Raw genomic sequence first — 16,387 nt, 5'->3', positions numbered from 1 at the left:
TGTGGGTCACAAATGGGCAAAATTAGGAGACAAAAACCCTTCTTTATTTTTAGAGAAAGTTCTTGGCTTTTGTTACATGTTGAAAAAGTCAACCGTGACCTGAAGCGTGAGAGAAGAATAAGAGTCTCCGGTGTCAGTCTTGTGCTTTGTACGCCCAAGAACTCACCCCGCCGTCCTCTCTGCAACCTTTCTCTGCAGTGTAAGAACATCATGCTACTACAAAAGAAAATGTCCCCCGGAAGACAAAGGAAATTGGTTGCATATGAATGTAATGAAGGAGACAGCGTTGGGCGTTTACAGAGAAATATACCACTTGGGTCCGATCCCACACGACACAATTGCTGTCTATAAGTCGGGCATTTTCACCATGGGTGGCAGCACAGCTGGAGAGCAGCAGCAACTTGAAAATGAAGACACCACAAAAGAAGAGTCTGAATTCTGAGTTCTCACATGGCGAAAGATGGTGATCAACCAAAACAAATGCTCGCAGCCTCCATAAAACAACAAACCATAACAGAACTGCTGACTTGCAGTACAGATACAACATGGCACACTAGATGAAGCAGTGTAATTTCAACCCATCCAAGTTGTTCCACTTCTCCAGTTTGGGGTCATGATGGCAGCAGACTGAACAAAGTGGCCCGGATCCTCTTCTCCATTTCTACATCTTCCAGTTATTTCAGCGGAATTCCTGAAAAACAGAGCAAGATGAGGTGTATCACTCCTAAAGAGTGTTCTCAGTCTGCTCCAAGGCTTCTTTCCCATTGGATGTGCCTAAACTACCTCTACTGGATAGTGTCCAGGGGGCATCCTGATCAGATGCTTGGATCACCTCAACTGGGTCATTTCCACATGAAGGAGCAATAATTCTATGCCAACCTCCAGATGGATGTCCAGGCTCTTCACCTTCAACCCAAGGCTGGCATCCTGCAAAGGAAAATAATACTAAACTACTTGTATCCACAGTTCTCTTTCAGTCTTTGGCACTGAACCACACTCATCTGAGCGCTCATACAGTTTTACAAATTTTCCACTGATTGTTGTGTTATATGCTTCTCCACGGTTTCCCTTCTTGCACAGTAGGACCTGACAAGCTTGCAAGGTTACCAAAAACTAGTCTTCTAGTGCCTTCAGCGGTCCACATCAGTCATGTGACCCTTGCCTTTCAGGTCCTAGCAATCAGCTAGTCTTGTTTCAAATCAGTAGCAAACGCAGGTTTATCCCATGTCAGTGTGCCATTAGCAGTATAAAAACTGCTGTCTTCAACTTTTGATGATCAAAACGTTTACAAAACTTTTGTATCATGAAATGAATCAATCTTAGTGAAAGCACTGAACGTATGTAAGATCTAAGCCTAAAGAAAGTGAAATATGAACATAGGTTTTCAACAGTCAGACTTTAAAACTCATGTCAGCTTGAATGTTAGCTGAAGCCAGTAATGATGACATGACAAAGTTCTGGAAATGTTCCCATTCCTGCCCTTGATCTTGACTTTGGCTCCGACTGTTGCAAGAGGCCTGTACTTCTAAATGAGAGTTGGTCACAGCGTCTGATGAGATGTTATCGGTGCCAAGAAGTGAATGCATAGTAAAGGGTGATGAAAAGTTTTAACCTGAAGCCTAAAGCGCAGACAAAGACCCCACTCATTAAGCAGAGAGGGGGATCTCCCTGGCAACAGCTCGGTGTTTTCATGACACAGCCAGAGAAGGGAAGATCAGCTATGTTAAGCAGTGGTTCTCCATAAACATTTATTTGTTCTTCCGAGGAACTCATTAAACATGGCAGACTCTTTTGGCCCAGAGCAAGCTAATTTGTCTTGACGTTTCTAAGAGGGTACATGGAGAGGGGAGCCCCGCTTCCCTCGTAAGCTGCACAGATGTAAGACAGACAGGTAAACTACCAGTTAGACAGCTGGAGAAAACTTGTAAAGAGACTATACTGCTGATGTGAAGTCTTTCATACATTTGGTGCAAGAATTTCCAGGTTCTTGGCTTCTTCCATGATGATAATCTCTCATGTTTTAGTAACAGACTGTTTAGACAAACAAAAGTCATAATACATGACATCATATGAGGTCAGTGGTTTCAGCTGTAAACATAACGGGGGATTGTTGACCAGTATGAGAATGATCACAAATCAATATGGTTTACAGTGGAGCCTTTGGAATGATACAAATATGTGTTTACTTCCGAGACTCGCATGTTGCTTTGGATATTTATGACTAAATAATTTCAAATACTTGTCAGATTCAGACACAGACTGCACCATTAGAGGTCAGGGGTCATTTGTTTATTCATTTTCAGGTATAAAGCATAAATGATCAGCATCACTGTATCACTGCAGTCCCTTAACCAAATGCAAATTAACCATAAACTTTCAACCAAATGTTAATATAAAACTATAGATGAGCGCAGCTTTAAAAATCAAGCAGACACAGAGGTATGTAACATCCCACTGGAGCTGTGCTTAAGTCCACCTGCTGAATATTAGCCTGAAATATCTGGCTCTTAAGCTCCCTACTGTTTCATATTGGAGGGCTGGTGCTGGGCAGAGGGGCATATAAATCATATGCCTGCTGCTGCTGGAAGGTGGGAGCAAAGTTTGCAGGCCAGAAATCCAAAAACAATGAGCTCATAGAGGCTAAAAAGTTCCAGGGAGCTGAGAGGAACTGCTGAGCTGACTGATAATTCTCTGTGGGTTCATTCCAGTCAGCGACACCATGCTAATTACTCAGTCATTTAATCTGTTGTTAGGATGAAAATATTGATAAGTGCAACTTTAATGCAAGGCCGCCCCAGAATATTCATACACAATATTATTGCAGGTCAGAGAGCACGTCCAAGAGACAACTTAAAGAAGACTGATATGCTTAATGGAGGAAGAAGTAACCAAGTAACCGCTGCCTTACAACAGCATTAAGAACAGCATGCTGCTAGCCAAAGCAGTGTATTACATGGCTGAATGAAACACCTCTTTACACTTGTGATGGATGGTGTTTCCAACAGAACAGGTTTAAAGGAACTAACACACAATGTTTTCCTGATTAGCATTTCATCTGTACAGTAAGAATGTGGAATGGCAAGACTAGATTCTAAGCTGGAGGAAGTCTTTAAGCAGTGACATGAATGTACCATATGTGTGCAAGCATGATGCACACAACTTTATTTAAAACCATTCCAATGAAATGTTATCATGCGTAAACCCCGTACAACACACCTTGAGTAATGACAGGGTGTGTATGCGCCATAGGATCGTAAACCTTTGAGTTGTAAAAACATTTCATAACTTGATAATAGCACTGTTGACAGAAGTTCAAGTTTAACTTGACAATGGTGTTCACGTAACACACATGCAGCGTCACCAAACATATGGTGGTCAAAGGGAGTTCAGCGGTGAGAATTTGTGTTCCTTCTCTCTTTCAGTCATCTTTTTCAGCAGTTTGTTGAACACAATCTTTTTTTTTTTTCCTGAGTTAACATCTGCCTCTGAGCGATGTGTTCCCACATGAACACACTGCTATCTGCCAAAGTTAGAGCCGGTTTGGTTGTTGTTTTGTAACAGGACAGATTTCTGGATTTGTGTTTTTGTCTTCTTACTGGCAAAGTTCTGTGGAACCAGCCAGGATGTGGCACCATCAGAATCAGACTCAGGCTGATGTCTCAACATGGAGATTCATTATATTATTATCATTATTATTTTTATCTGTGTAACAATTGTACTGTTTAGGGGCTATTTTATTTATTTATTTTGTTGATTGTTTTTATTAAAAATCAGGTATTTATTTTTAGGTCCCATTGTTGGCTTTCTGTTGTGTTACCATGACGTCAATCAAATCTGAGCAAATCACACTCTCACAGTCCCGATGAAACAAATTAGCCAAACTCTTAATGAATAATACCTATAAAGATCTTCTTTGTTTGTTTTGTTTACTTTGACTCTTGCTTACTTACTCATTACAGAAATATACCTAAGATTTAACACCAAGTTTTAAGGGGCTTTAACAAAGGACACACAGACGATGTTGGTCAGTGAACACTGCTGATGAAGGACAGAACACTGTTCATTCACTTTCTCCATCTACAGTTTCACAGTCAGCTGAGGAATTCAGACCAAGAACCAAACGGTCTCATGTCCACTTCATTCTCCAGGTTCAGGGCAAGCACTGCACTCCTGAGCACAGCTCGGCTTTCCATTGTTTCATTGGGTTTCAGTATATGAGTGACTGAGCAAACCCAAAGAGACGTAATACTGAAGGCACAAAATGATAAAAGCACTTTCATCTTCAATTACACTATCCAGAGAAAGATGTTATACTGAATTCTCTTATTTCACACATAGTAGTAGTAGTAGTTTCAAAGGAGGAGACGAAGACAAAGAACAGTGAAGTAATTAGGAGACGAGGGGTGTGGATTCTGATACAACTCAATAGATGTCCACAGTATTTAGTGACAGAATGGATTATCTGACTGCAGCTGCATGTTTATAGGTCATCGCTGCCATCTAGCGGTCGACTGCAGCACTTCAGAGGAATAAAAACATTTTCTTCAGCAAGTTTTATTTTCCTTTTCCTTTATTTTGACAGTAGCACTGGCTTAAACAACCTTATAATTTGTACAAATACAGTACAACCGTTTCTCCTCATTAATGCATTGCCTGCATTCACTTGCTCTGACATCCAGAAAAAGCTGGGATGACTGCTGACACGCTTGAATACATGAAGTGATGCTTCTCTACTCAGTGTTAACACTCGTTAGGTGAACTACAGACGAACAGTGTGTGTGTGTGTGTGTGTGTGCATGCCTACTTTTTAGTGCATGGGGATGATTGGGATCATTGCATTTTTGTGCAGCTATTGCCATCAGGTTACAATGTGGATTAACATGATAGATGTCACATAGAACTTGCATATTTAATACCTAACCCCTACAGCTTTCCACCTGAGAACAAACCGACACATCCACCTTTCACATACACCTTTTAGATTTGTCAAAGCGCACAAAGTAAAACAATTTTAAGGAAGAGAGAACAGGTATTGCTGTTGCTGAGACGAAGTGTGAGCAGGAAGTGGACATTTGAAAGGGCTCTTTAACTCACTGCGTGATATTAATAATAACACAACCAGGAATGACTAACACTGCTTCAGTTCAGGTACACAACTACAGTCATGAATCCAAAACACGGATCTCCACCAAAACGGTGATGGAGGACCTCTTAGGTGTGTGATGTGATTTTTGAATGGACTTAAATAAACAAAAATACCATAAAATACGTCTTTAGTCGTTATCATGCAGTTGCATTCACTGCCGTTTTTACAGCACGGAACTCTGAACAACTGTACACACCAATACAACCGATACACACTGAATCCACTGTGCTGTTTGTGCAAATGTAAAGAAAAAATCCACATAACAGAATTCATGTGACTCATATGATATGGCCTTCACAGTCACCAGATCTCAAGCTAATTGAACACCTATTTGAAATTTTGGAGCAGTGTGTTACACGGAACTCTCCACCTGGGGCGGGGCTAACCTGCTGGAGGGTCAGGGGGCAAAAATGAACCGTTTTCCCCCCAGTGCCTTTACTGTCTGTGCTTTTTCCATGTACTGTGTATTGTTTTTTAATGCACTCCAAGTGCTCCACTGCTGAAATGTGACCTGGCTCCAGGTTTTCATCATGTCAATTAGTTTATGGTAATTTGATTTATAAATAATTACAGTATAATAACTTCCCAGTAAGTATGTTGAAAGGGCAACAAAGTACTGAATCGTTGATCTTGATAAAAACATAAATAATAATAAAGATACTAACGACGAGCGCTCAAGATTAAAAATCCAAGACTTGCCTTAGGGTACTTGTTAGGGTACGCATGAAACAAGTTTGTACGAAGCGGCATCAGAACTTGTCTGAAAACAAGCGTGGGTAAAACCCTGCTGTTAATAGAATTTTAAAGGAGATATTGTCACAGTCATTGAGTCTAATGGGCATTTTTGTCAGATTGTCTTGTTTTGGAATTTCACTGAATTTGCTGGATGAAACCCCAACTCGATTCCTACGTCAGCAGTTTGTGAGGGAAGTGGGTTTCAGACAATTTACGACAATTTGACAATCCCATGGTTTGAGGCATTCTGCCGCCTGTAATGCTGATACAGCGCTGTAGTGGATCATATTACCAAACAAATTTGCAGTTAATCCAATCACCTTATCCCTCCAGCAGAGCTCCACAGAAATGGAGAATCTGTGACAAGGAGCACTGAGGGAGTTCTTAGTAAAAGAATTCACGTTGGTTTTTCTTCAGTTTGTCACAGAGCTTTCAGATATGAAAATAATAACTTTAAAAAACTGTCCCCATATCCTGGCTGCTGTTTAAATCCTGTGACTTGTTCCATTATTCACCACCTATATATCTCAACATGACATCATCAGCACAAACTGTCTCTCTGCTGCTCAGCTTAAGGAGAAACTGGCTCAGAACCACACTATAAACTGAGCTGCAAAATATTATGGAAATTACGTGTGTGAATTCTATATTAGGAATGGACTTTCCCTTTAAGGGCAGCTTTTCTCTTTATAGACACATACAGAGTCTGAGCTTTAACTCTCCATACAAAGCTTTGCAAGTTTGTCCACCTGATACATCGAAGCCACTGTTTCACAAACTTTAGTGGGTCTGACATGCTGGTAAAAGATAGAAGGCTGATCACACAAAATAACATGTCTTTGTAATTTTCATTCTCTTACTCAATGACTATACTCAGGACTTTCAAAGAACCAACAGACGATGAAGGAAAAAAAAAACTCCTATTTGTTTCTCACTGTTTAACAGCATGCAAGCTTCAAACAATGTGTGTTTTCACTTGAGAAAGTCGTCATTAAAGTCAGTCAGTGCAAAGAGGTGAAGCTGGCACCTTTGCGGCCCCTGGCTTTGGAGCTGGGGCCGGCATCTGGAGAGGTAGGGGAAACAGGGATGTCGAAGGTAGGGTTGGGAATGTGTAAAGCCACTTGTTTACTTTTCTTTGAGCAAGTCTTGGTCCGACGTGAAGGAGAAGCGTCGCCTTGGGTATGGCGGGCCCCGCAGCTCGTGGAGAGCTCTGGTGAGGGGTCAGAGTTCGCAGCGGGGCTGTGGTCCGGGCAGGTATGAGCTGTCTGAGGTTTCCCCTGAGGGCAGGAGGTGGACAGAAGCGGAGGGAGAGTGGCTGACTCCAGCAGACCTTTAGTTCCCTGTGTGCACTGTGGAGGCATGAGAAAGAGGAAGGCAGGATAAAAAAGACAAGCACTGATGAGACGAGCCAGTGAAGTTAACGGGAGGAACAGCAGGGTGTTAAATCACTTCAGTGAATACAGCTGTGCCAGAAGAATAAAAGGCGAGCTGGGAGTGCAAGCAGGCCACACAAGTGATCTGAAGCAGCAGTTCCCAAATGTTTCCTGCCACAGATTTGCACATGAATGCACAGTAGACCTCAGGGATCATATTTGATAGGTTTTTAGCCCAACAGTTGTCTGATAGAACATTGAGTACTCCACAAATTTTGAACTGCAATTTGATAAAAGTCTGGTGGCAGTGCATGAACGTCTAAATCAAATTTCATGGAAATCCATGAAATAGGACAAAAACCACAAATGTCTATTAGTCTTAAGCTCCGTTAATGTCAGGTCTTACGCCTCTGTTCATTCAAACATAAACTGTTAACACAACATTGACATGTTATTACTTCTCAACCAAAGTTACATATTGTGAAGGTGAACAGGCCTGTTTACATATCCAGTAAACATGGAGTAACATTAGCATTTTATACAAATTTAATAGTTTGTTGTTTCTAACTTTTAGTCATGTTTCTGGCCACTTGGTGAATGTGAATCCACTGCTCCTTCTCCTTTTAGCTCTGTTTAGGTCTCCACCAGCTGAGAACAATATCTGGCTCTTGAGCTGCTACATGTTCCACAATGCTCATCAGCTAGATGCTAATTTGACAGTTGGTTGTTTGGTGCTGGGCAGGCAGAGTACAGTGGGTGTATGTGACTGTTATTGCTGCCTGCTGCTGCTGGAGAAAACTTTTTGAAAACATCTAAAGTGTAAGAATTTTATTTGCAGGGCTTAAAGTTTTCGTGTTCTATGATGTTTTAAATATTTTTTCAAAGGTGACAAAATCAAACTTTTTGGTGTAATACCAAATCTTAGCAAATCTGTGGCATGAAAATGGTGGATTTTAAAATAAATGAAATACTGACACAGTATGGTGAAACTGTTTGAGCCATAGCTACACACCTGTGGATTCATTTTACAGAGAGAACATCCTGTATTGTGTTAAATCATGCACTCTGCAATGCATTCAACATAAAGCAACGCATGAGTACAGAAGCCAGCCAGGCACAGCAGTGGACACAGAGGCGCTGCACTCGCTTTCCCTCTCTCTAAACAGGCTTACCAAGCTCGAGCCTCGCTTTTCCTGTGCTAAATGTGGCTAATCAGCCAGTACAGGACACAGCAAAGTCCAGACATTTCTCCTCCTAGTGTTGGTGGTAGGACAGGCACAGAGACAGACCACATCATACAGAACAGCAAGTTAGGACTGGTGAATGGACACACAGCGAACATACTGACACTGGGACAGTTTGCTCTGAGCTTTTCTTCTCTTGGAAAACATGATTATACACCAATATGTAAACTTGGAGCGTGGGTAAACAAAACAGTGAAAAATGAGTGCACAGAGATGATGAACTGCATGGACAAATATGCAGGTTTTATTAAAATTTACATGACAAAATATAATTATGTATAAAAACTGGGTGGACAACTCACAAAAAAAAACAGAAAAAAGGAATGAAGGCATGTCGAAGAAAAAGTGAGGAGCGATGCTGATTGGCTTGATGTATTACAGATAATTTTGGCCCTTTAACCTTTTAAATGCAGATAAATAAAACTGTTACCATGACACAAGGGAAGAGGAACCAACACAATAAAAACAGGGTAGTGTAAGTTATAGAACAAGCTTCCCTCACAGCTTCAGTGTGTCAACTGAATTCAAAAGACGTTTTTACTCCCCTCACTAAACCCTAAAGACTAGAAGCACTAGATCTTCAACTGGCTTTCACTTTGGTTCGTACACATGAATGAATCTTTTGGTGTCAAAAAAATAGCTGTTTGTTATTCTAAATACCAAACAGCAGCTTCTCTGCTACTTGATATGAGAGTATTGTGGCTCACGCTGCAACTCTATCTGAACCACAGATGTGTCTTGTAAACAAAAGTTGCTGTACAACTCTCCAGGCATCTTTTTATACCCCTCACTGTCAGGGAGGGCAACAAGAGAGCAGCTCTGTGAGGAGGAGGAGGAGGAGTAGTTCAAAACAGCATCTGAGTGCTCACTCCGTACAACTCCTGCTTCCTTCCTCCCTCATAAAACATCCTCTCTCTCTCTCTCTCTCTCTCTCTCTCTCTCTCTCTCTATATATATATATATATATATATATATATATAGTATGTATCCAAAAAAAAAAAAAGCTAGAAGTTAAAAAGTTAACCTGATTTGTTCGTTTCTATGAGGTAAACATGACTGAGCTGTTCAGGTGTATAAAGTCATCAGGCTGACAGGACCAAACTACACCTTAATAAATCTTCATTCAAAAGAATAGTTTTTGTAAAATAGGCCTATAAACGCTCCCTGATACAGCTCTCGTGTGTCTTTAATCAGGAAGCTTTGATTCAATTATGTCAGAGTGCACTGAACTGTCACCATATTTCAAAAATTATTTTTAACTCTCATTTCCGCTGAGATAAGTAATAAACATTGATATGTGATCTGTCGTGTAAATACAGTCTATGTAGGGATTAACCCACACGTGGCAATCAACAACAGGCAGCAGACAGATGCTGGGTTGAGGCTACAGCAGACAACAAGGCTTCTGTCAGGCAGAGGAAGAGTTTTGGTGGGAGTTGGGGGTGCGGGCACAGGAGAGAGGGGTCCCTTTAAGCCAAAAGCCAGCTGGGAAGGTCCTCCTACCACATTTATCTCGCTTTTAGTGGCCAGAGCTGGCACCTCGATGTCGGCGCCGCCTGTCTGGGCAGATTCATCTGTGGGCAGGAAACCTCGCCTGTCGATCAAGCTGAAACAGAACAGAAAGTCCAAGTCCTCTTTTAGTCCTGACATCCCATGTCCCCTTAGTAATGGACACTCGTAAAACTGTACTGAAAGGAGACTGCAAAGGCATTTTGAACAAAGTCAGTCTTCATTTCATATACAAATACTGCAGAACTACATATAAAACTTTATGTTGTACATCCTATAGGCAAGAACAGGCAACCTTTCAAAATAAGACAGTGTTTTGGGGTTTTCAACTGTTGGTTTGAAAAATTAAATCAAATGTGTCCACCTCATAACTTATAAAAGCATTACTACTATGAACTTTGGTGCCTGGTGGCAATGCTAACAGAATATAAAACTGTGAGACCACATAAGTCAGTTATGCAGGCATTTATGAATGAATGAATGAATGAATCACCAAATTAAAAAGAGATAGTCTGAATGTGAAGCAATATGTCCTACAGCCTTATACTCACTGTGTCTGTCTGATAAAACCACAGTCTGTGCATTTTTATTCATTATCATACAGCTGAGTTGGGGTTTAACGGGTGTTCAAAGGTTTAAAATGTTTCCAGAAATCCTCATATTTGAATATTTAATGTGCATTTTCAAAAAATAGTAATCTGTTAAAAAAAATAGCCACCAGATCAACTGACAACAAAGTGTCTAGACATGTATTATGATGTGACGTGCAAGGCTGTATACTTTTAATATTTATATGCATATCTGAGATATAAGTAAAACCAAATGTAGTCTGCATCAGGATGTGAAATGCAAATCAAAAGTGTTAGGACGACTTCAGCTTGAGGATTTAATCATGCATGGATCAGTAATTCATTTAGTATGTGAGACTAACCTTGGTGGCATGGGTCCACAGAGCACAGAACAGCAGTTGATAAAGATGTTTTTATGACTGTATGGGTTAGTGACACCTTCTCCACTCTTCCCTGACCACGAGCCTTTAATCTATAAAAATCATAATAATGGTAATAAAAAAACAAAATTTACACAGGGGTTATGACACTTCTGAAGATTTCTTTTTACAACATTAAATGCTGGGTTTGCATTTAATGTTTTTATTTCTTTTTTGTAATTACACATTAGTGAATTTTCAGTTTATTATAAAATTACATACAGGGTGCTAACACTTTCCGAACTCAATGCATTACTCACGTCTTCGTTAGTGGTCAGGTTGGAAGCGACTAAGTATGTATGGAAGCCTGAGAGGCCCAAGATGGACCAGACTGAGAAGAAACATATCACCAGCTCCACTGCAGTGAAAGGTTGGGTAAAGGAGAACGTCAGTATATTTGAGGAGGGAAGAGTAAATAAAAGCGGCTCACTGACACTGTTCGTTTACTCTGGAAATCTTAAACACGTCTGTGAGTAAAGGATATCTGCCTGGACTCTCTTGCAGAGCAAACACAAGGCCTTTTCCACCTTGAGCCCCTGAAAGAGAGGAACAAAAAAAAATGTGACGCAAGGCCCTGAACGGGATCAAGTAAAGAATACCAGGTGCTTAGTACTGCTGTATATTTTTCTTATCAGACACCTAGGTTACTCTGATGTGGTAAACCTCAACCATCTGGTAGTGCGAGCGAGACAAAACAAACACTGCCAATTACTGGCAGGTGTGGTAGCAGCTCCTATCAGCAAGCTCCTGCATGTTATTCAGCCATGAAACACCTGTGGACCTGAGCATAAACACTCACTCAGTGCTAGGTGTGTGGTCACACAGCCGAAGATGAACGCCGTCAGGAAGGAGAGCGACACGATGAAGGTATAGAAGAAGCGGTAGTTGCGTTTCCCTACACAGTTCCCCACCCAGGGGCAGTGATGGTCGAAACGCTCTGAAAGAGAAGCGCACCGAAGGAGAATTCACGATGACCTCAAAGAGAAACGGCTGACATTTTAGTTAAAGGGATGGTTCAACAGTTATGCTGATATGTCACTTATTTGTCATTCAAGTCAGTCCAGCCTGAACTCGAGTAAAGGGCTGATGTTCGCTGTAACCCGGTGAAGCCATTATTTATTATTTATCGCTGGTAAATGTCACGGTGCTGGTGTGTGTTCACAGCTCACCCACACAGTTGTCACACAGGCTGCAGTGAGAGGTGCGTGGAGGCCGGAACATCTTGCAGGTGAAGCAGTACTTGAGCTTGACCACCTGCTGGTTGATCAGGACCTCCTTAGTGCGAGGCGGAGGCCGATAGCTGGCGTTTCCAGTGTTATCTACGGAGGAGAGGACAGAAAACAGAGACATGGGGGAACAAAGGTCATCAGCTGAACTGACCTATCACCATTAGCACCTACACCCTCACTTTTTATACTGAGTACCAAAAATACAGATCCTTGTTTATTTAAGTGCACGGCAAAACAATACAAGTCACAAGAAGAAGAGATGCTGCTTGGATGCAGTGACAGCAAAGACATTAACAGAGAGTATTTGTGAGAGGCTATTATTAGCAGGCTAGTTCCCAGTCACACTCACACGCTTTCGCCACAGCATGTGAGAAAATTTTATCTTGCGAAATCTGGTCTTACCACCACATTAGAGCATGACAGCTTGTACACCTTTATCACTCTTATTTGTGCAGAGCGTGTCGTGACCTCACATAATTCCCACCACAGCTCCACACAATGCCACGGTAAGCACCGGTCTAATCAGAGTAAGTGAAAACTCCTGTGCAGTTTTGCAGTGGCTTTAAGACTTGTTTTGATTTCTGTCCAGCTTGAAATTAGAATTTCTTCTATATGCTTTCAGAAGGCTCTACTGGTTACACCCATTCTATAATCTAACACAATACAATACAACAGCCCTGCCCCAGGCTCATCATGTTTTTGGTGACACTGTTGAAAATGTGAACATTCAATCATATATTTATTACTGTGGTGTTATAGTGAACGACATTAGAGGTGTTTCTAATTTCATGTTAATCCCACTGATATAAATGAGGTGGGCCAAGTACTAGAAACACCTCTGAATATAATGCTGATACAATCCTAAAACATAGAATTTAATTAACATCCCTGTGAAAATGTTCCCAAAACTTTAGAATGAAACTGGGACGCAGTTTACACTACAGATTGAAACTCCACTATTTACACATGCTGAGCACTTTTTAATGAAATTTTAAAGACATGAGTAATTGAATGCAGCCTGAGACTTCTGTTCAGAGAATACTGAGTCAAACAAAACACCCAAAACATTTGCTTAAAGATAGAGTAGCAGCTAAATACTCAACATTTACTGTACGTCAGAGTCTCTGTTTCAAAAATAGCAACAAGCAGCAGAACAGTTGGGTAATATGAACGTCTTATATCACCACTGCCTAAACTTTGGTCACGAGTAGGAGTTTGCAAGGTGCACATGAAGCCAACTTTAAACACTAAGGTCATTATACTGAAACATGCCATATGGAAAGGAAAGATAATGTTGGCAAGACTTGAAACTGACGGTGAACATAACCGATGGGCCGCTTTAAAGATCTGTGGTGAAAAATGGACAGATCGGAGCAAAGGAATCTGTACAGAACCTCGTCAGGAGGGATAACACATTTCTCAGTCCTGAAATAGTTCGGACCACGTCGAGGAGCTTTAGAAGTCAACAGCACGCCAGTGTAAGATTCTTTAAACTGAGTCACGACAAATGAGTCTTTTCAACTGTTTCTCCGTAGGATGTTTTGTGTGAGAAGGTTCACCTTCATTAAAACTAAGCAGGTAACAGTATGAGTGGTGTCTATCCCATTAGAATTTGCCTTGATGTTTCAGAGTAAAATAGCTGACACCAACACTAGCAGATCAACGCTTTCGATCTCAAGTGTGAATTATGCTCAAAAGCAAAGTAAACTATGTGAAAGCTGTTATGACAGTGCTGAAAATAGTATGTCCTTGAAGTTTGACATAATTTAATGCTAGCAGAGGGTAGCTTACAGAGAAATGAGCTGAGCTTAAGCAGTTTGAGTTTAGGGATCAAGTTCTCTTTAGGAAATATATCAGGTCTTATGGAAAGCTCTGGTGCAGGTGAGGGTCTAAATTCAGAGCCATAAACCAGGCAGGAATGCCACTCTGGGGAAAAACAGTGAGTACTTTAAAAACTGTAAAATTTTATGATGCTGGAAATCAAAGTCAAAAGCATTTAAGACATCCATATAGTTCTGACGAGAGCTGTGACAGAGCTAGCCCTTACCAATCTGTTTCTCAATGTCTGCAGCCTCGTCTGGCGTCGCCCTGGGCAGGATGCCGGGGTCAGTGAAGCTGGTCTGGAGAAGGGTGATGACCACAAACACAAAGAGGACTCCTCCAATAACCGGTATGCAGCTGGTCAGGTGTTTGACCAGAAAGGGACAGCTGTGATATGGGGCAGACAGAAAGAGGATGAATTACCAAGATACACTGACTGTATCAAAGGATTGGAAACGATCAACACAAAGTCCTGTCTCATCTAACAGAGTCTACTTTTTCACCCAGCAAAGGATCTGGTTTTAATTAACATCCAGTGCTTTTAATCACAATCTCAGTCCCTAGAGACAGAGCACACTTTCTCTACAGTGATGGAAAGAATGCAACTTTCATTTTCAGACAGTACTCCTTATTACAGTACATATTATGTCACATTAACAGCTGCAAGAAAAAAGCTCTGACATCTGTTTTTGTTTTTTTGTTTTTTTAGAGAACGTTACTATCCCAAGTTATGAAATCTTATATTTTAAGTTGAATTGGGAATTAGTAAAGAAACTGCTATTATTTAATATGAATAAGGACTTTTTAAAGGATCATTAGGACCTGCTCCACAGTTCGGCGTAGATCTAATACACCAGACAGTTCAATTCAATTCAATTCAATAAAATATCAATTTATAAAGCTGGCACTTCTCGCCATGATGCTGGGGAAGGTGAGACGTATTGAAATGTCGTCCTTAATATATCATAACCTTGTAACTAGAACAACGACTGGACTCGCTGGTGCTATGTTAGAATCGTAGACTTAATATGAAGCATGAACTCACTCAAATATAAAGAATAATCCACTGGTGATGAGAATAAGGCCCAGGGTGAGGGGCAGGACCCCGCTCTGCCGGGCCACAATGATCCGTCCTTCGCAGTAGAAGCGATTCTTTCCGGGGAAAACTTCCCACTTTCTCCTCGGTCTTCTCGGCTCCTCTTTCTTCTCACTGTCGTTTCCATGGTGGGGCGGAGGGGTCGGGGTGGGTGTCGGAAGTGCCTGCGGATCGATTTGCTGATACTCGCAGTTTTTCATGATTTATAATGAAGTCTGGCTGCTCTGTCCCAATTCGGACAATCGAGGCATTTGGCCAGCGACGGATAACATCACCGACACCCGTGTACTCTGAGGCAGCTGAGCGGAGCAAATGTCGTCATGCCACGGATAAAACAAGCTAACCCTCCACTCTGGGTATCCGACTGTAAATAACCCAAAGACCCCGTGCTCGAAATTACATGCCCGTTACTTTCCATGCTTTTTCATTTATTCATTTTTAAGTCTGTCCATTGACACACTCAGCGTAAATTCAAGCAGTAACCCACTGGCCATCGTTAGCTTGGTAGCTGTGTCATTCAGACTAACCAGCTCGGCCAGCAGCGGAATATTTAACATCAGTCAACCCCAAATACCGTTACTCCTGCTGGCTTGCTAGCTGGTTCGTTTTGCACATTTCAGCGAAACGTTTTGCTAATATCCAGTTTGTCCACAATGCACAAAGTAAATGGAGCAGTAAAACTTAGTAATTTATGCTGCATAATGCTCTCCTACAGGGAGTCCTCATACATTCGTGACCAGCTGTACATTAGCCGCGTTGCCATAAAAAAATGTCCAGGAAAATTGGCTTGGTTAAATTTGACACAAACAAAATATGTATTTCCGGTTATTTTCTTTCGAAATAAATGAGCCATTGAACCATTACCTTTTAGGTATGATGGTGGCCCTCAGATAAATGGTAATATAATATATAGGAAAACTTCTCTCATGCTATTTTCTTTCTATATATGGCATGTAGACAAGTTGTCAAACATCTATCTGTTCTGTCATTTAGAGTACTCATTGTAAATTATGTTATTAATTTTCTTCTCTATATAGTGTACATATATTTAGCGGTACAAATCATCTGTGAATTACTACAAACTTTCCTGTCTAGTGTGTTCATCTTACCTATCCAACTGTATACTTGTACATACATTTAGAGGCATAATGCATCTGTATAGTATTCACCTGTACAGTATGTTCACAATACCTATCTAACTGTACATTGCTAAAATGCTAAACTGCAAGTTACCCTGTCCTTATAC

At 41.1% G+C, this 16,387-nt stretch overlaps 1 protein-coding gene across 1 annotated transcript; it reads right to left on the bottom strand.

The window, feature by feature from the left end:
- Positions 1-4,644: 4,644 nt before the first annotated feature.
- zdhhc18b (zinc finger DHHC-type palmitoyltransferase 18b) lies at positions 4,645-15,875 on the bottom strand. The gene is made up of 9 exons (XM_041052618.1): positions 15,091-15,875; positions 14,272-14,432; positions 12,165-12,314; positions 11,795-11,932; positions 11,480-11,531; positions 11,256-11,358; positions 10,939-11,048; positions 10,002-10,104; positions 4,645-7,230 (listed from the first exon to the last, which is right to left on the bottom strand). Exons 1-9 carry the CDS (start codon positions 15,339-15,341, stop codon positions 6,883-6,885), a joined length of 1,416 nt encoding a protein of 471 aa, XP_040908552.1. The 5' UTR covers positions 15,342-15,875; the 3' UTR covers positions 4,645-6,882.
- Between the last annotated feature and the right edge of the window lie 512 nt (positions 15,876-16,387).

Source organism: Toxotes jaculatrix, chromosome 13, assembly GCF_017976425.1.
Source record: "Toxotes jaculatrix isolate fToxJac2 chromosome 13, fToxJac2.pri, whole genome shotgun sequence".
In the NCBI taxonomy this organism is placed as follows: domain Eukaryota; kingdom Metazoa; phylum Chordata; class Actinopteri; family Toxotidae; genus Toxotes; species Toxotes jaculatrix.
Note: the sequence above shows the minus strand (reverse complement) of the source record. Positions and strands in the feature narration are given on the sequence as shown.